At 41.6% G+C, this 21,559-nt stretch overlaps 1 protein-coding gene across 1 annotated transcript in view; it reads left to right on the top strand.

Moving 5' to 3' along the window:
- SYN3 (synapsin III) overlaps positions 1-21,559 on the top strand; it is a 210,696-nt gene that overhangs the window by 10,481 nt on the left and 178,656 nt on the right. The window contains exons 2-3 of the mRNA XM_074902388.1: positions 7,596-7,653; positions 19,380-19,471. Of these exons, the coding sequence (XP_074758489.1) occupies positions 7,596-7,653; positions 19,380-19,471 (150 nt within the window). The remainder of the gene's footprint in view (positions 1-7,595; positions 7,654-19,379; positions 19,472-21,559) is intronic.

Here is a 21,559-nt window from a genome sequence, read left to right as displayed (position 1 = left end):
GTGTTTTGTCCGAATTTCAGGCTGTTTTGCATGTTAACAGTGTTACATGCTGTCTTCCACAAAATGCATGTGCCCTATGCACAGCAGTTTTACATGTAAGGATTATGCCATATTTCACAGGAAAAAAACCTCACAGAGGATATTTTTAGGAGACACCAAGTTGCATTTTTGTTTTGCCATTTACTTTACAGCCAAATCTACCCAAACACACTGTCTCTAAAAGTTTAAAGATGAAGGAAGAGAAAAACTGATTAATACTGAATGAAATCCCCTTAATAAATCTGAAATGGTTCTTTGTATAACGATAATGTTACGATTCAGGTCTAATTATGGACTGACCTGACAGGATTGCTGTTTTATACTGTTCAGAGGAAATTATCAATCCTTTCTTATTAAAATAAAACTGTTTTTATTTCTGATAGTACATGACAATACTGAGGTTTAAATATATCATTTGCCCCAAAATATAATTGATCAAATAGTAACAGTCTAATGCTGAATTTTAGTAACATGGAACTTCCTAAATCCTAATTTTTTTTCAAGGAATCCCTTTTCAAAAATATTCAATGAGTGTCATGAATCATTTTGTGCTCTCAGTAGGATGAATACTATATACTAAGACCTACTATTCAGAGGAGTATTTCTGTACCTAACATAAATATAATGGGAAGTTCTGGACTAGCTTTTGGATTTGGACTTCATTATCATTTATCTTTATTATTATTCAGAATTTATTCTTCAAGTTTGACCTCAGGAATTTACAGGTTAAATTGCAAAGTTTTGTCTATATTTCCCGATAAGAAACTCAAAAATCATCTAACATGGTGGTAACTGACAATAAACAATTACAAATTAGCTTTTATTATGCAGAGGTGACCTTTTAAGGTTTCACAAGTTCTGTGCAACTATGCAGCTATAATTTGAAAAAAACTCACAAGTCAAATTTATGTTTTCACAAATCTGACTAAAAACCTTACATTTTCATCATTTAGCCATGTCTATCCAGGACTGAATATTTCTATTCCTGTAATTCATGCCAAGCATGTCTTGAGGGCAATATTGAATTTTAGGGAAAGAGGAGGCAAGTTTGCGTTTAACGTGTGTGTGTATGCGCAAGCTTGGAAGCAGCATGAAGAGTTTTTGTATTCCTTAACATACAGACGTGGGGTGAAAAGGAGGTAAGACTGTCATTCTATAAATTGCATTTATCACATTGCTTTCCAATCTGTTTTAGGTATATCACCATCATGTCTGCCTGTATTTTTTCTTGAATATGTAAAGCAACTTGGGATCTAGTCCTCCTAAATGAAAGGTAATACAGAAATGCAAAGGATTAGTATCATTACAAAAATAGATACAAGGAGTATGGAAAACATTCCCCACCAGGTTATAAATATGCTAATGCAAGTCAAATCTGGGATCTTAATTGCTTTACCAGAGTTCTTACAAATGCATAGAATTTAACCTCAGAATGCCCTGCCTAGTCCCATACATATTAAAAAAATAAAATAGAATCCCTCAGATGTATTTCTCAAGGTTTGTGAGCCAGATTTCTTCTGCTTGAAAGCCAGCAGCCCTGACTCAGTGTTGGTTTGAATTAGCCCAGTTCCTCTGCTCCTCAAGTTCAGGGAGGGCACAAGTGAGCTGAAATAAAATATTGCACAATCATCAACAAAATTATATCCCTTGCAAACAGCTCCAGGCCATACTATTTAGATTTAGCAATGTGGATATGTTCCAGAAATGTATTATTTTGATAATACACAAAATAAAATTGCTGCCTCATGTTGTACTTAAAGCAGCTCCTCACCTTCACCAGCACCCACCCCCACCCCCCCCTCCCAGCTCTCTGTGACCAGGAGGAATGTGACCACAATGTAGCCTAGGTGAGGGACCAGACCTACAGCAAAGTGTCCTTCTTATCCTGACAGCTTGGAGAAGCACTAAAAGCCATGCCCAAAAACACTAGCACTGCACTAACTAGTGCTTCTTCTCTTGTGGGGATATGGCTTTGATTACCCCCGTTTCACAAGCAGAAGGTGGCACAGGAAGATGCTGAGAGGCTGGTGTTGTCTGGGACTCTGTAGTTCCTGGAACACAAAGAGCGATCTGAATGGTTGTGTCTGCCATCGTTAAGCCAAGCCCAGGTCTCCCCTGAAAACAGGCCTTCAGTTCCCTGAGAGAAAGGGAGGACTCACAGAATATTTAAAAAACCTTTCTCCCTTCTTGCCCCAAGACTTCCCTTTCTGTGTGTATTCAAGCCAAGAAAATCCTTCTAGCCCTGTAGGATGGGGCCTCAGACCTCATCAAGGACCTCACCACAAGGATTTCCCTTATCCAAAAAAAACCCTAAACCATACCATCATGACATCTCGATACAAACCTCTTCGGGAGAGGCGTTTCTTTTCTTGATGTGATCCCATAACTAATAATGCCTCAGGGGTTGTTTTACCATAACCAGAGTGGGCTGGGTCTTGTGGTTCGTCCCAGAAGGCAACAAAGGCAAACCTCAGACACCAGACCAGACACCCAGGACTTACCTGCAGTGCAGCTGAGCTGGCTCTCGATTCAGCGGCTCCAGCAAGCCAGGTGGTGACAGCACGGGGAGGAAGATGTTCTTGTCCTGGGGAGGCATGGGGCTGAGCACAGCAATACTGCACCCCAGGGCTGGAGCTGAAACTTCTGTGGAGCTCCTGGCAAAGTATTCAGGGGTACTTTTGACCCAACCTAAAATTTAGATTTAGCTCTTTTCCCTCCCTGTCTGTTTGTACAGTGCCGGTACCCTTTCCTTCTTTCTGTAGTTGTCTCTGATCCATTTAACCTGTAGTTCAGACCTTGTTTTCTGAGGTGTTAAAGCACACATTCATCATGCTTATTCACCATCTTTAGCATCTTGACATCCCCCACCCCTGGCCCAGGGTACTCTTACAGAATAAATATTAACTGTCAACCAGTTCATCCCACAGCTGGATGGTGCATAAAGGTTTCTGGGCCAAAGCAGTTGTGGACAAAACCTCCATCCAATTGGTTGCAGACCAGTATTTGTGGAGTGATTTTTCTCTTCCCTATGCACTGGGCAGTCAAGACTTGACCATCTCAAAAGTCCTTACTATTTGCAGATAGCAATTGTTAAACTGGGGAGAAGTGGTGAAGGGGTTGAGGGGTGGCCCCTGAAAGGAAAACCCATGAAGAAAAAGGGCACAGATGCATCCCTCCTCCCCTCCCCACTGCCTTTATAGTGTGTAGGGGCTAGGGGAGTCAGGGCATTCCAGCAGCTACTGGCGAGCATCCTGGAAACTGTCTCCTTTTTCCCAGTCCCTTTTATGAAGGAGACAATGTGGACATACAGTGACTGCCTTGTGCATCACTTGGGCCCCCAGGCCCTTTGACATGGGTATTTTGTACAGTGCCTTACCCCCTCCAATCCCTCCCCAGGGTCCCCCAAACCCAATCCAGGCGGTTTCAGCTTCTCCCCTTCCAGCCTGATCCAGAAAGAAATTATATGCCTTATTTTCCCAAGGGCCTTGAGACAAATATGTGTAATGTGATTCCAGGGAAGCAATTCAGATAATTCCAGAATTTACCCATGGATCCCTTTTGATTTATTTACCCAGGTCTCTTCCTCACCATTTCTCTCCCTTTCTTCCATCCACTCCCTTGCCCATCTCTCCCCAAGAGTCCCGCACTTTTCTCCTCTCCTCAGCATGTTTTATTTTGCCCCTTCCACAGTGAGGGAAAGGCTGCTTCCCACTCCAGATGAGAAGTGGTCTTCATCCAAAGTGTGGCTTGGCTTTCTTTGCTTGTTGTGTCTTGCTTTAGAGGCACAAGCTCAGTCAGAGGATTTGGAAGACTTTGCCATTACCCCTCTTTGGCATGCTTTTAGTGATACTGAGCCTAATTCTGGGGTGAAGGTACAAGCCTGGTCCACTCTGTCACCTCTGTCGAACAGTGATGCCTCAAAAAGTGCCTGAGCTCGTTCACATCACAGGGGATTTGATCTCAGGCTTATTTGTTAGTCTGAAGGATGGCTTCCCAGTCACTCCAAGACATATTACCAACAATTGCAATGATATTTGCTATGTCAGTTCCACTGAGGTCTCTCACAGGAAGAGTTGAGCTGTATTTCTTTGATCTCTTCCTATCCTAGAAAATTGCTTCATGCAGAAGCCATTTTACAGGATACTCTGAAGTCTCATGAATTTAATACCAGCCTGTCTTCAAAGCTGCATAATATGTCATAACATCTGCTTCACCTGGCTAGTGGACCTGCAGGAACAGCTTTAAGCTTTGAATCACTGCACTCCTCCAGACACCACAGTCACCTGTCTGTCCCTCCTGGCTACACCCTTCCTGATGCTGAGGTTGGTGTTCTGCACTTTTCTTACATGGGCTGCTATCTAGTGGCACTGTACCTGGGGAAGCTTGGGCACTTTCTCCAGCTGATGCTTGATACCTGGTCATCTTTTCCTATTTCTCACCTGTGCAAAACATTTTCCAGTCTGGCAGAAGTTGTGCAGTCCCTTTCTGTATCCCTCATGTCTCTGTTTCCCACAGATCCAGAGAAAAACACTGAAGCAGTCCTCTGAAGCAGCTTGGATATGCTTCTTTGCACTGAGAGACAAAAGCAGAAGAGAGAACAAGTAACACCAGGAGAGATAGTACAAACTCTGCACAGATGGCTTGTCCTGGATTCCTGTGCTGAGCATGTGTATTGGCTGATGGGTTGATCGTTCATTGCACCTTTTTTTCCTTTAAAGCAGAAAGAGAACAAGACAGATTAACCAGTTATTTATCATACAGAGAGAAATTGCATGATGGTCTCTCCTAACAGAAGTAGCTCTTGAGTTTTGACGTTTTGCTGCTGACCCTGGAAGCCCCCACTCCACATTGCTTCTCTTGTTCCATTTCACCATGTCACAGGAACAGCACAGAGGTGCAGGCTGGCCCCAGCTCTCATCCTTGTAGCCCACTGGCTCAGTTCTACTTCCCCTGGACCTGGTGACACATGAGGCTATGATGGGGGACTTCACTCCCTATGAGAACTGTGTTTGCAGACTACAGGCATATGAAGGTGCAAGGGTGCATGCTGGTTCAGGCAGCCCTTGCATAGGTGCAGTACAAGCTGTCCCATCTGTCAGTGACACCAGAGGGATAAACTCTGGTATTTGTCATACAGGTCTGTTTGCAGTCTTGGATCAGTGATGGCATCTCTTGCTCAGACAGATGCTTTGCAGACACCTAGGGGCACTAATGTTATACATGGACTTTCTGTGAATTAGCTCTTATGTAGGTAATTGGAGGTGAATTGATCATTTCTTTTTCCCTGCTGCTATTAAGGTTACACTCCATATCTGACAGGAAATTGTGGATATGCTTCCTCCAGTCACAGTCACTGAGGCAGACTGGGACTGTTTCATGGCAGCTCCGGAAACTAAGCTTTTATTCTTTCCACGTGGTGTCTACACTAAGGTCCCTTGCTCCACTCCAACTCCTCATGCTGGATGTGCCCTCTCTGTGGTTATCCATGATCAGGACCAGTACTGTAGAGATGGGAGAGAGGAATTTTTAACTGTGTGAAGGCTAATTTCCTGTCTAGGCAGTGGAAGCCTCTTTGCTCCATCTGTACCAGGCTGAAGTTATTCACACTTCATTACAAGCTGATTCAAAGCAGCACCAAGGAGTTTGCAACCAGCTGGTCTGCAAAGAGGAGAGGCCATAGAGGGAGGAAGTATGTTTCATAAATGTGGGTAAAGAGTATATATTATGAGCATGCTGGGAATAAAAACAAGCTTGTACCAGTGAATAGCATGCCTCAAATTTCAGACCAGTTCCTGTGGGCCCACTTAAAGCTTATTCCAGTTTTTGAGAAGTCACTGGTTCCAGCAATATCGCCAATGTTTAGGAGCAAGGAATCTTGCCAGACCCTCTAGAGCCATGCCGCCAGAAATATGGAATTATTAAATTTAAAATTCCTGTTTATTGTGAGAGGCATGATGTGTCAGCTTGTCTGCTGAGTTGCCTTTTTTTTTTTTTTTTTTTTCATGCAACACTCATAAATTCAGAAAAGGGAGGAAAAATGGCCAGAGCTCTGCTTCTTATACTCAACAGGTGTTGTTCGGGCCACTTGGTCTTAGTCATACCTGGCTGCTACACTGCCCCTCACTGACACCTATGCAGAAGTCTTATTAGCACCTTGCTGATGGATGGGCTGTATGGGAAGACAAGTGTGGTACAGCCTTCAGATACCTCGTTAGAACAAAGCAGAAAACTTTTGACATTTTTAATGTCTTTTTCTAATAAAATGAAAACTTTTGACTTGGTTTTGAGCCAGAATGACAAAACAAAACAACTTTTTTATTTACATTTCACATTTCTGGAGGAGGAGAGCATTCAGTCGAAAACTGGTATGTTTTGGCCATGAGGAAAATTGCCTTCCTACTGTCTCTCCTTTTTTTATTGGAACAAATAGACACATAGTAAAAATGTGAGCCAGCTTCTTTTTTTGCTAGTACTATAAAATATGGAGCAAAGCCAGCTTCCCCTCATTTTCCTTTACTTCTTTATTCTGTCCTCTCTTTGCCAATTGAAAACAAAATGCAGAGAGTTACTTTGCCTCTGGAAACAAGTCTTGCAGTACTTAACTGTGTTTTCAATGCTTTCCAAATAGAAGATCTTTTTGGAGCCTTCATGGTCTTGCTGAAGTTTTAGGGGGGAGGTCTGAGAAAATAAATCCATATTTTCTTCTGTCCAGCTTGTCTGGCCAGGGGAAGAATGGGGGAGGAATACTCACAGGGGAAACTATTGGCAATTTCCCTGCTGACTAATCAATATAAGGGGCATTATACACAAATATGAATGAAAAAGCTGAAACTGGCTGCCCTTTTCCTATGTTTGCTTCTCCAACACTACTGTTAGCCTTCCCCTCTCATGAACAACCAATCCTTCTGAAAGTGCTTTGTTGTCTGCATAGCATAGGCAGCTAGCAGCAGAGGTGATGGAAGGAATTATGTCCTTGTCATTACACTGTTCAGTTCCAAAGCGAACACAGTTTCTCAGCTCAGGAGAAGAGATCCTTCATTAGTAACACTATAGATGCAGATACTGTTTCTCTGAATCAGTAGCAGAAAGACAAACAGAAACAAAAAACAGGTCTACAGTGAGAGAGCAAGAAAATAGGCTTCACAAGTATTTCAGCTATGACGATAAAGATCCGTGCTCAACATCAGAAATTTCTGATGCCATGCCATATCTAGCTTCCGTTTTACAGAATAAAGATTGAGTATTAAATGAGATGTAGTAAGGAGTAATTGATTAGAATGGTTTCTCTGGAAAAGATTAGGAGAGCATTTGGCTTTCAGTTTGAAAATAAAATGAGAAAGTCACAAGACTTGAAGGAACTTTCCAATGTGGTTTTCATCTGGCTTGATAGGTTGCTCCTGAAGAACGGAGGGCTGGAAAAAAACAGAAATTAAGAAGACATGCTGTGACCCAGATAGAAATTCTTCAGCAAAAAGAGAAATGCAGAAGCAAAACAGTATGTAATAAAAGCGAAAAATCTTCTTTAACCATGTTTGACACTCTTGTTTCTTCTGCAGGGCCAAATATTTCCAGGGAAAGAAGGTGAATGGAGAATTAGATATCCGAGTGGAACAGGTCAGTGACAACTACATTTGGCTTAATCTGTTTTAATGACAAATAATCTGTAGATACTTCTTGAATAAAGGAACTAAGGAGGACATTTAAGACATGCCCATTTTATAGAATTGTGGAAGCTATAAAAGAAAATACCTTAGTGTGCGATCCCTTCATCCTCCCTAACTTTGCAGAATCATTTGCTGTTTCACCTTAAACTGAAATTTTCTGTTCTGGTGATGGGATTATAATTTCTTTCATTGGAAGACTACCTCACAGTTCCATATATATGCCTGCAGAGGTGCAAAGCCAGTATGCCACGGTACATGTTGGTGATGTTATGTTCCACATGCGAGCTATACAAGTTTTCTGACTTACCCTGATTTAAGCCTAAAACCTTTGGTTTAAGTATGCAAAATAACTACATATGCCAAAATCTTTTTATCTGTTGAAAGTCCATAGGAACAGTAAGGAAGTTCATGGCCTGCTTTCTGACGGTTCTGCAGAACACTGGACAAATTCTCTGTTTCTCTGTTATCTTTGGCACCACATGTTCATTTCAGTCAAAACCTTTTCATGTTGAGGTCTGTACCCTCCTCTCTGTGTTGGTGCAGTGTCTGTCAAAATGAAATCCAGTATTGACTGAGACTTTGGATGCTGTTGTCAAAGTAGGAATTCTTATTTATAATCATCTGCAGGTGCCTAACTTGAAACCTGGCATAAGAAGAGAGAAATGCGGAGATGCGCTGGTGATCCTGAATGAGCCATATGCTTGTTTTGTACTCATTAGGGCTATAAAACTGTTTGGATGGATAAAGAAAGCTGGTGAATTTGTTTCAATGACCTGATATTTTCTGTCTTTATGAAGCTGTTTATTCTTCATTGTGTATGCATGTATGTCTATAAAATTATTAATGCAGTGGTTTTGAAGACTTTCTCAGGAACCATTGCCCCTGGAAAGGGTTTCCTCCTCTTTTCAAAGGAGAGCCACCTAGTTGCCTAGGACTATAAAATGAGCACACATGTTCTATCAAAGGCTGTGTCTGGGACAGAAAAGTTAGCAAGTGGTTTTTTTGCAACTATGATACTATGAACACATTTTTCCCCCTGTTTTTATTGGTATCACACTTGTCAGTACTGGGTAGTATTAGCAAATACAATTCTCACTTGCACTTCCTTATCAAAGCCTTTATGTTGCTGGCTGTCTCAGTGAATGTCCTAAAAGAGAATAGGAAAAAATACTTTTAAAATCACACTTCTCACATAGAAACATGGAATCAAATACTATTTCAGTTTTGCCCTTCAAACCTTGATCCAACCCACTCCAATGCTCAAAGCAAGGTCAGCTTCACAGCTAGAGCTGGTACTCTGCAAAATGACCTGTTAATTATTTCCTAAACCTCCAGCTTCTGCCTTTCCCCTCATAATCCTTCTTCTCAGATGTTACTGCATTTAAGGTCCTTTATAAAGGAACAGTCTTCAAATGGTTGGTGAGTGGAAAAGGACAGAAGTAAATTCTTGATCCCTGATGAGCTAAACCCAGTAATCATCACTAGGTAGCTTATCATATTTCCCCAAGGATTCTTTCAGAGAGACTTTCACAGTCTGTCTCTTGAAATCCTTCACATAGGCTTGATGTCCATGTTTGAGACAAAGCACCAAATTGCTCCAAGTGGAGACTATAAGGCTGGTGTGTCTATGCTGGTGAGGACCATTGACAAGCTCCTTGCAGCCTTCTTTAACCACTCATCATAGTGACTGCAGTGTTGCCCAAGGGAATGAAGCATGCAGTGGGTAGGAGTTGAGGAACAATGAACAAGGGTCCTGACTGCTTCCCCTCACCCCCTCCCTGCCCCTCAGATCAGTCAGACAAGCCTCCACATAGCAGACAGGGAACTGCTCTTGACTCCTCAAGCCCTCAAAAGCAGAAAGGATGATCACTTTCCCCAGCTGGATCACTGCCTGTCAAGGAAAACACAGAAGCTGCATTGTCATGGGCAGTCCTTGAATCTGACCTCAGACCCCTTTCAAATAGTTGAGGCCAAGAGAGGGGCACTTCTTTCTTCAAACTCTGTCTTTTTGTACCCTTCTTTTGTTGCCCATCCATCCTCGCTTGGTATTTCTTGCTATTTAATTTTTATTCATTGCTCCTACCCTGATTATCTGGACCCTTCCTTGCTTCTTCATCCTCTTCCTCAGGTTCAGTCCAAAAGCCTAAACTGTTGTGGAACAGGTCTCCTGAGGCCAAACACAGACCTCAACCTAAAAAACTAAAGAACTGATATTCTTTCACAGTCTCCTTATGGAAAAAAAAAAAAAAAAAAAAAAGGCAGGGAATAACTGTGTTTATCAGCCTGGTCCACACCTTTCTCTTTAAGTTTTCACTTCACCAGTCCTCACTACTATAAACATCCCATGAATGGCACATAGACGTACTATGGTGCACAAGCCCTAACCTGACTATTCAGTTATGAATTAAACTCTGCATCAGATCAAAGTTTGAATCTCAGGCACTTATTGAGCCACTTGGTCTGTTCAGTAAGTTCATTTAGTTTTTAGTTTTCCATTTGATCCTGCTTTAGATAACCATACATTATAGACTCAGCCAGAAATACAGTTTGGCTTAGGGAACTTTTTTTATATTTTATAGGAAAACACACTTTGATCTGAAATGCTAAATAACAAAAAAGTTTGAATGGCAGAAAGCAGTGAAATGAAATATCCACATGTTAAATACTCTTGAAAAAAGCACATTGAGAAAAAGCAACGGCACTATTTTTTTCTGACCAATGCCGATTTTCAGGATGCTCTGTAGTTGGTTTAAACTGAAGGAAGCACTTGCCTTGTTGCTTTTTCTCTTCCTCTTTCATCTCCATTTCTAGTACATCTGAATTCTTTCTTGTCAAGCCATTTCAGCAATCTTTGGGGGAAGCAGAGCAGGATAGTAGGTGATTTTTTTTTAAAGTCATGACATCACTTATTTGTAACGGGGCAGGAGTGCTGACAGCAGTGCTGTCTCTCCCTCTCTGAGCAGCAGGAAGTCAGTTATTTAATCTGGTTATACACCCCTACCAGGTCTCTGAGCTGCCTCTCCTCCTTGGCTGTCATCCAAGGAATGCAAGACGTATGTGATCATGCTGTCTCACTCCGTCTAGCCCCCACACCCAACACTGGGGAAGGCATTGTCTGATTTCAGCAAATTTGGAGAAACAGGCAGAAGTTTCAAGATACTAAGTTTCTACAATAGGTGAATTCGGATCAGACACTGCATAATCTGCAGGGAAGAGATCGTCAAATGCCATCCTGCTGCTCAGGGAGTTGCTTTTGTAATTCTCAGCTTGTATGAAAATAGATTTTATGGACTCTTGAAGAAGGTTTTTGGGTTTTTTAGCACAGAATTTAATTGCATGACCTCAAAAACACCCCCAGGGCCCTGTTCTTCAGCTAGGTCCATTACCACTAGCAAGAGACAAGAAAAACTGTGGGCACCTCCTGGTGCCAGTGAATAGCACTGGGACACTATGGTTGGTGCACCCTCTCCAGCCACTGCTCTGTTCTATCATCCATTAAAATGAACGTGAGGCCTGACTTTGTTTTCACCTTTGTTTTTTCTCCTCTCATCTTCAGCTTAACAACTAAAACATATGTATTAATGTGTTTTAGAGGCTGAGGGATTTATTATTGCCTGCCCTTGACTGAAACCCAGGCATGCGATGCCATTGCCTTCTGGTTGCAGGGGGCAGGTACAGGGCTGACTGAGGGCTGGGGCTGTTGGAAGCAAGTGCAAGTGCTCTCCTGAATCAGGGCCCCTTTTTCTTTGGAGGCAGTTTGGATTACATTTTGATTATTTGGATATTTTTCCACTACAAGTCCCTCTGTAGTAATGACAGTCATTCATAAGACTGCATGAAACACTTATCAGAAGGTGAAAATCTCTTTGATCTATTCCAATTAAAACCCTGATGGTTTAAGTTTTACTCAGTGTGGTAAAGCTCTAAACTCTGTCGGTAAAGCTCTAAGCTTGAAGGAGAAGATAAGTCTAAAAATACTCTCATTCTTTTATGCTAAAAATAAGGTTCTTAGATTTTGATCCATGTTGTTGCTTTTACTGGCCTTGTGATTTCTAGCTTTAAGAACTGCAGTGTATACACCTCCAGTTCTTTTCTCTAGAAATATAAAATCTAGAAAAAAATATTTTAGAAATGAAAAGTATAACTTTGATTAAATGTCTTTAAGGTTAAGCTGAATTTCAAGAAGAATCTTAAAGTGCCGCAGGAGTTAACCAAATTACTTTTAGTCTCTCCCAGTCCTTCTTGGTCCTCCACTGGCCAGAGGACAGGATGCATTAGGAAACAGTTTCCTGAGTTTCAGGAAGAGGAGGAATTATACCATAGGCCTTACAATCTGTCAAACGTTTTCCATCACTGCAGGCAACTGGTAGTAATTCAGCACCGCCTTACCCACCCTCTCTGCCCTGATCCTAGAGAAAACTAAGCCTTACATGCTCTAAGGATTTCATAACATGTGAGGGTCTTCTTGGGCGTTAGGCGTGCCCCATGCACAAGGGGGATGCTGCATGGCCGTGCATCCCCAGCACACCCAGGTACAAGGAAAAGAGGGCAGGAGAGCCAGGGACAACCACAGGCCCATCAGATAGGCCATGACACTGTGGGCAGTGGCCAAATGAGGGATACTTGTCACCTATCTGGAAGAGAGATGCCCACAAAGCAGGAGATGTGCAGAGCAGGGTCATTGGATGACCATGGAGACCTGACTTATGAGAGGAGGCTGAAAGAGCTGTTTATCTTGCCAAAACAGAGGCTAGAGGAGACACAGCTGCTTTTAATAAGTACACTGCTTTAAGAAAGGTTTTCATGACATGGTGTCTGCAGTAATAAGGGGTTAGAGGCCATCACTCTGGTGGGCTTTTCCAGTCCTGTGCCCTGCATTGACCAACAAGAGCCCAAGAGGGAGAAAGAAGAGCACACACCTATCAGGCAAGAGCAAGGAGCACTTCTTAGAGAAAGTCTGCCACCTTCAGGGTACCTTTCCTTCAGATATTTCCCAAAGGCATTTTAATATATTCAGAGACATCTTTCCTGGCATTGGCTAACTGATGGTAGAGGGGAGTGAAAATGGTGAAGGGAGAGTGATGAGGCCAAAAGGTTAATCTAAACTTTTATTCCTGTTGTTTGTTCACCCATCTCCTTCCCACCATTTCCTGCTGTGATGAGGTTGGTCCATCTGTCTGTCTGACACATATTCTTCTCACACAGCTCATTCACTTGTTCCCACTGCCTGGTTATTTTCAGGGAATGATTATTCAGTGAACTTCTATGTACATGCTTCTGGAAAAGTCTTGTGGTATAGATTATGATTTCATTGGCAGTATTGTTGGGAAAATAGTTGTACTTGGCACTCATAGAAGATAAACATGATACAAATCATGAATTCCAGATCCATTGTACTTCCTGTCCTAAAGAGGTATTTTAATGTGCAGCACAAAGTGGTACTTTCAAAAGGTAGAATCTGAAAGTCCCATGTTTGATGAAAGGAAAATTAGTCTCTCATCAAATAATTGTATAGTTTTTACTAATTATATGTTTAGGGTCATTTTTTTTCCAGCTGAAAGCCAGAAAGCAGTTCAAGAACAGCAACAGCAGTTCTCATAGCTTTGTCACATATAAACATTCAGAAATCATGAATAAAGGGACTGAAGAAACAGCAAGAATGACTCAAAAATCATTAATTTTTTAAATAAGTTGTATCTTTTTTTTTTTAATTATTACTTCCATTGGCTTTTGGATGCTTACAGAGCTCATGTTTTTGAGCTATTTCCTGGGATCAAAAGGTTTCAAAATGTGCTTTTGCTTGAGCTTCGATTTTCAGGCAGCCATGCAACTTCTGAAAAGAAAATTTAAGAGACAATTCCAAATGCCATCAGAGATACTGCACAAAAAGGCACTCACACAGGTCAAAGCATGTGGACCTTCACCATCACTGCTGTCTGTAGCCTAGGAGCATGCATCCTAGCTTCAGGACTTGTGAAAATCAGTTGTGGAAGCTCCCCTTGGAGCCACACAGCAGCAGCCCCCTCCCAGCTAGACTCTCTCTGTCCTTTTCTTGCAGAGAGTAATGACAGTTCTGTGGGCAGGTGGGAAACAGGGTGCATCACCAGGAGAAAATGTCTCAGGAAAGAGACATGGGGAATCAGGGTGTGTAATCTCTAATTCTGCATGCATGTGCACATCAAGCATGCACAGCCCTAGTCCTCCCCTTGTTCACATCCATTCCCAATTTAGGGATTGCTCACCCCCTGAAATGCTTGTGATGATTGTAGTGAAATGTGCTGTTACAGGAATGCAGCCTGGTGTCCGCCAAAGTCTTTCTTTCCTTGCATATATTGGAATATCTACCAAACACTAAAGCATAAATTCCACTGAGGATTGTATGTGATTTGATTAGACAGTAGTAATTCCTCAAGTGACTAAGCCATTACATGGACCAGCCTGTTATTCTGACTGCATTTTGTGTCATGTGGCAGCGGGAGAAAAACAGACATGTAGTAGTAACTGATGAAGAGCTTCAAGAGCAAGACTGGAAGAGTGGAGAGCCTTGGTCAGAGCACAATCAGTGGGTAGGGGAGAGCCAAAGGAGACATGGATACTGGGGATCTCTGGCCATGTGAGAGAACCAGTGCCCTGCAAGCCACCAGTGGCTCCAGTGCCACAAGTCATCCCACTTTCCTCTGTGCCCATGTGGGTGAGAGGGGCTGGTCAGAGAAACTACCAAACTTGTGCTTAGGATCCTGATGTGGGTACTCTGCATTGCCTTATGAAAAGCTGCATCCTGTAGTGGTATCACAGTGCTGTGATTTATGTGATGGAATAACCCCCAAAAAAAGTGAGTGTATATGTTGTAGCATATGTCATGTTGCACTGAGGAAAGTGCAAAGTTCCCTGGAAGTGCTAAACCTGCCCCTATTTTTGTGTATGTGGGTTATATGTGCAAATGGGGGTATATATGTAAATACTCACATGGAAGTCTAACATAACTTTCTGTCTCCCTTTTAAGCAATAACCAATCTGAGCAGCTTTTAATTAGGTTATGTACAGATGAGGGCTTAGAAAGTTCACTAGCTCCAAAAAACCTAATGTTCTTGTCGCTGCAGTGACACAATAAGCCTACTTTCTTTGAAAAAAAAAAAAAAAAAAAATTAGCCATCATGACCCCAAAACCGGTCTTGAAACCCTATTCCTGCACTGCTGTGACACAATGAAGGTGAACTGACCTTCAGCATCTGCTTAAGGAGCAAACTGGAATGTTTTCCTGGGATTCCCCTTTGACATGCAGGGAGAAGTTTAATAAGGACATCTGCTAGATACCAAACATCACAGGACAGTTGAGGCTGGAAGGCACATCTGGATATCTTGTAGTCCCATGTCCTGCTCTGAGCAAGGTCACCTAGAGCAAGCTGTCCAAGACCATGGCCAATAAAGGTTTTAGTATCTCCAGGGATGGAGACTCCACAGCCTCTCTGGGCAACCTGTTCCAGTGTTTGACCATCTTTGTAACAAAAATGGAGTTTTCTTGTGTTTACATGGAATTTGGTGTATTTCATTTATTGCCTGTTTTCCCCTTGTCCTTAACCTGGGCACCACTAAGAAGAGTATGGCTCCATCTTCTTTACTACCTCCCATCAGGTTTTTATAGACATTGACAAATCTCTTATGCAACAATCATCAATGGCAGATGCACAAGACAGGGAACTGAAGACAAGTCAATAGCCTAGACAAAGCCAATGCAAGGATTACAGTGCATCTCAGCCAGAATATGAATTAAAAAACAATCACGTTGCTGCACATATGATGAATCAGTACTGGATATATGAACAGCAGTATTATATGTAAGGTGAGTGGCCTTACATCTTACTCAGCAATGGTCAGGTCTCTGCTGAAGGGTCATGGTGAGTTTGGGCCATTACAACTCAAGGAAGTTGTGACCTGTCAGGGAAGATCCCAGTGATAGCAACAACACTGATTACTGTGCTGAAAAACAATACCTACAAAAAAAAAAATCTTACAAGAATAGGGTTGGTTTTGTCTAGGGGAAAAAAAAAAAAGGAAGAAGGAAGGATAAGTCTTCAAGAATTAATCTTCAGGTTCTGCAGGAGGAAGTAATGGACAAAAAAAAATTACAGTCTTAAAAAGTAAGGGGAGAAATTTAGGTTGGACATTGTGAAAACTTTCCAAGGTTGTAAGACACAGACTGCCTTGAGGAGGTTTTTCATCTGTGGGAGATACAAGAAGGTTATGCAGTTTCTGCACAAAACAGCAGAGGTAGAGCTGATCCTGCCTTAAGAAAAGAAGACTGTCTACATGATGTCTTGAAGTCCTTCCAACACAACTTTCTGCTAACCTGTGAAAAATGCTTAAAATCCACCTTGCCCATGTGCTTCTCATGAGTCATTAATAGGTATGTTTACAAAGCCAGGCATTTCTACTGTCGTGTGATTTAACATTACACAATCCTTCTTGTTTTATTATCAGCAAACAGAAACAGAAACCCTAAAATAGCTCACCAAAAAGATCTCCATCATCTGGACAACACTGATGGGAGAAACTGAGAGTAGCTTAAGGTTTAGTCCAAATGATCTGGAGAGATTTTCTGAATACCTGAAATAGGCATTTTTTACAGAACTAGCCTCAAAATATCTGTGGGCATCCTCCCAGATCTGGTCTCACAGAGGTACAAAATAGTTCTACTCCCATGTCTGTATTACATTGTTCTTCAAGATGGATTTTGTCACGTTTCACATACAGTTCACTCTTGCCCTGAATGTTTTTGCAGATGCTGCCACCATTGCAAAGCAAGTATAAAACACCATCAAGCTAATGTAATGCCTTCTTCTGTTTGATAAGTCCTAATGCAAATGACTCTGCAAGGCCATGGGGACCTGGGCTCTCCTGTTTTATGCATAGTTACCTATCTGCATGGGCCGCTTTCAAAGACCTCTTTGTCTGCAAGGTAAACTCAGGCTGGAGATGGTCTCAGACTGGAAATCCCAGCCAAGGGAAGTCATCAAGGTACAAAACCCACAAAGTTAAAAATACAGGGAGCACTGGAAAATGAACAGGAAATAATTTCTGCTGATTGAAGTTTTCAGCCGCCTTCTTCCAAATGCCAGCTAGAAGTAGCCTGTCAGATGGGACAAAGCAGCTACATGAAAGCAGCAATGGTACTTAACTTAGTTAAAGTAGGAGCAAATGCCAGGAAAGTATTAGGATTGTCCTTCAGCTGTGATTGTATATCTGTATCTGGATGTTTTAGGGGTGAGGTAGCTGAGTTCCCCAGACCCTCTCTCCACTCGTTCCTCCTTGCCAGGTTGCCCTGGATAGTGGTTGCCAAAGGGGATTTCTCCCTTTCTTTTGGCTCTTGACATTAGTAGGCCTGAAATTGGTCCTGGCAGTTTGGTATGAAGTAGTTACCAGCTCAGGGGATTCCCAGGCCTGTTTGGACATCAGGTGTCTGTACACAGCTTTGTTTGGTCTGACTGCCTCAAGGCAACGCTTGTCAGACCAATTTAGATTGTAAATGCCAGACATCAAATGAAAACTGCCCATTTTCAGCAAAGCAAAGTATTAAGCTCTTCAGTACAAAACCATTATGGGAAAAAATATGGGAGAAAAGAATAAAACACATGAAAACACAGGCCTAAAACTTCCCTCTCTTTCTCTGGTGTTCACATCAGATGAGGCATCCCTCAGCTGCAAAAGCTGAACATCCAGCTCAGTAACACTCTTCTTTCAGAGTGGGATATCTCTGAGAAATATCCTTTAATCCCCTTAGTCCATAGAGCATCTCAAACCCACGTGTAAGCTAACAAGCTTGCCTTGACCCTGCTCACTGATTGTACCTTACAGAATTTGTTCAAGATTTAAAAAATGTATAAAATGCAAGCGCCTTTTAGAGGTACATATTTTCTTATATCTGATCCAGTTTGATCAATGAAAAAGTATGGCTGTGGCCACAGCAACACTACAATCTCATAAGAAAAGCTCAGCCAGTCACCACTGCCATTCCCTCTCTGGTTGTATGTGTTTGAAGTAGGATTTATTTCTTGGCAACAAGAATTTTCCCCCTCCTTTAATTGCAATTGGGAGGTACAATGATGTAAGATCATGTAAGGGTGTTGCTTTGAAAAGTTTACATGGGGCTGCAGACATGAAACCTCATTACATCATCAGCATCATCAGGTCACCATGCTTTAATCTATGTGGATTTTTACAAAAGAAAGTAGGAAGTGATTTTTTCATTTGTCATCTGGCCTCTGAGCCTTCACAGTTGTACTAGCTCTCCATTAGCAAGTTTTTTCCATGCGTTTATGAGGAACAAAACATGCTTTTTAAAATACTGTTTTTCTTCTGTATAAACATTGTTCCTGGAACTATCTTCTGGTTCCAGGTAGTAGAAGTATCAGAAGAATATTAAATAGTACAAGGATCCCAGTAAAATCACAAGCATTAGCAACACCATCTGAGTGCTCTGATATTAGGTAGCCACAGGTTAGATGATTTCACTGCTGCTCAGTCTCCATTTTACTAATTCTGAAAGAAACACTTAACAGGAAGGGGACAAGAAGCTGTACAAAGCAAGAAGACTGTCTCAAAAAATGAAATATGATTATTTATTTTCATATTCATAATAATGTTCATATTCATATTTACATTTATATTTATATTTAATTTATATTTATACTTATTTATATTTGTATTCATGTTCATATACACAGGCACTAGTTTAATGTAGGATTCTGAATCTGTACACATATGTTGGCATCATGCTGGAAAGGGTGGACTTGCATGGCACAATAATAGGCTATTCTAGTTTAGGGTCTACTCATTTGTTCATAAAGAACAGTTAGGATTTGGAGCCCAAGACTGATCAGCTAATCCTGCCTTCCTCCTCCTACTCAGAGTGGCCTGAGACCATGGAGTTTCACTGGCACTCCTGTCTGAGGGGCAGCAGAGCCAGTGGCCACACTCTCACCCAGTTAATTGCTCTGATTAGTGTCTTAACCTTCAACTGGCATGCACTGCAGTTATAATTGCCCCCATGCACATTGCCCTTCGTTCCCCATAGAGTAAATATACCTTGCCAGGATTTCTGGCCTTGTAAATTGCCCTTCTTTTAAAATATGAAGTGTTTTAATAATTGAGCAGTACTGTTAATAGCCTACCCAGCTTTGCCAACCCTTTAATAGTTAAAATCTTAATAAGTAAACCACGTCAGATTAATTTCTCTGCTTATCACCTTCCTGCAGCATAATGAGGCTTTTTAGCTATTTAGGGAAGGTTAAATCCTTTATATTAGGTTTATAGTTGGCCAGTGGCACAACAACCAACTCAGACATAATTCTAAATGGATGTTTCCAAGTGGAAACTTGGAATTTGAATTCAAATTACCTTACCTCTTTTTATTATTATTATTCTTTCCTGTATATGTTTTTCAGCTTGATCATTCTTAATTTCTTCAGTACTTATTACTGCAATAAGCCTAATCCTGTATACTTGTACACCCCAAGTGTGGGAGCCACAAATACTTCTGCAGTCTCTCCAGGGCAAATCAGCTGTAATTGGATCTCTCACTGCAGACACATTCCAGCCAAAAATAATTCTGTGTCTGTGTCCATGTGTTTCTGTCAGCGCTGCCCTTGAGTAATGCTCTGTCTTTTTGCTCTGCTCCAGGCTGAGTTCTCCGAGCTGAACCTGGCTGCTTACGTCACAGGTGGCTGCATGGTGGACATGCAGGTCATGAGGAACGGCACCAAGGTGGCAAGGTGAGGAGCCCTGGCTTGTCTTGAAAACTGGACTTTCTGGAGCAATGCTGGGGCAAGCAGAATGACCTCAGGGTCTGGTTGTATCTGAACTAGGGCAACACAGTCCCAATGACTTCAAGGTTTCCTGGAAGTGGTGGGAAGACTCACCTGACTCTGGTGGTTTTGTCCAAGGTCTCAGTTGCATATTATACTGTACAGTCATTGGTTCCAGTCTAGACCCTTCATACAACCACAAACACCTCCTTTTCAGGTTCTTTTTAGCCTCAAGCTTGCCAATAAAAAGGACAATAGATCTTCTTTTTCCTTGATTTTTTTCTCCTTCTGTGTCAACCAACCTTCATTGTAAACAGTGGCTGGCATTTGTTAGCCTACCTGTGTGAGGTCCTGATCCTGGTGGACTACCCTTGCAATAGCCACAAAGCCTTTCCTGATCCTGACCCTTGCGGCCTGATCTGCTCCTGAAATATCACCTTTTTTTTCCAGAGATTCCCAATATGCCAGCCTTGCCCTGTAATATATCTCAGTAATACCATATTTCTGTTTCATGGGGATTTCTGTCCCTATTAGCATTACTTCATAACAGCAGTCTGCAAGCAGACTCTTTTCCTGAGCAACGCTTCCCCAATCACACACTTAATTCACTTTCCAAAAGCATTGCTCCTTTTCTTTTTGATACTTGAGTGCCTGCAATTTGGAGTTAATGTTAGATGCATTCTTATTGGAGCTATATGAAGAGCAGTGTAAGTTGTCACATCTGTGTATGAAGGTTAAATGCCCCTGTTTACATAGCCCTGATATTACCTTTCACCCTTTTATTCCCAAACTGACATCTTTATGAGTTTCTGTCATGACAACTTCTGACTACATTTCATCTTCGATACAATAGCTTTTCTTTGTTCATGTTGAAATCTCATTGCTATTCCCTATCCATTTTTCTAACCTCCCTACTTCTTTTTGTGCAGTTCTTTTGTGCTTTTTGGTGTATACAGCATCTGCAAATTTAATATTGTTCACACATTTAATCAATACAAACACATAATATAGCATGCAGGGATATTTTGAAAGGGATTATTAGAACAGCTGAAAAATAGTGATTCTGAGCATATTGACCTCAGTTTAATTTCTCAAGTTGTCATTTCTATTCCAAACAGTACAAAGCAACATTTGTCACTGTCAGTTAGCTATGACTGTCGTCCATCAATTCATTTCAGGTCTTGACAGCTCTTAGTATGTCTACAAGTCTTCATTCGTTCTTTGGTACAATTTCACCAGCCTCTTCTAAAAAAATTTAAGGTTGAATCTGTTGCATCCATTTGCTTTCTTTCGTCCCACAGATGTCTGTTTCTCTGTGAAACAAAGTGTATGTCCATGATTCAGCCACTGGAGCATTCATCAGACAGTGCACTGTGCTAATGCACTTGTGTTCACTTGCTCATGATGCTGGAATGTTTCCCAGGAACCATTTCCTAGGTTGATCACATCTTCATTTTCCTTCCTGTGCCTTTCCTCCCAAAGCCATTCATACATCTTGCAGAAAGATCTTGAGCTATTAAACTGAAACTGAAGACAAAATTTATTTGATAAGACTGTCTGGGGCCCAGTGTTCATGGTTTTGTTCACAGTCACAGCTAGCCTTTCTACATAGATATTTATATATGAAAATGTATCTTTTTATGAACAACATTAGTTCAGGTTTTTTGGTTTTGTCTATGCATGTTTAAGGACACATGCATCCGCGTGGTGGGATTTTTCTGGGTATGCAATTCATATGGCATGTGTTGTCCATGGTTTGTAATAGTCCTTACTTATTTACAGCCTGTACTGATGTGCCTTTGTCCTGCCCAGTTCAGTGAGTTTAAGAGCTCAGGACAGCCATCTTCCACTACCAGTATTACTAGTTCTTTAGAAGTTACAGAAATAGAAACTCTTCTTTACTTTAGAAGGTGAATTACAGAGCATACATGGTACTGAGTTGTGTGGAGGCCTCTCAGCTCATCCACATGGGTGAATGTAGCTTGCTTCCCATTCCCTCCAAGTCCCCCCATCCTGCCCACAGCCATGTCCTGCCTGACCATAGACACCCCAGGG

The sequence above is a fragment of the Athene noctua genome, chromosome 3 (assembly GCF_965140245.1).
Source record: "Athene noctua chromosome 3, bAthNoc1.hap1.1, whole genome shotgun sequence".
NCBI classification, from domain to species: Eukaryota; Metazoa; Chordata; class Aves; order Strigiformes; family Strigidae; genus Athene; species Athene noctua.
Note: the sequence above shows the minus strand (reverse complement) of the source record. Positions and strands in the feature narration are given on the sequence as shown.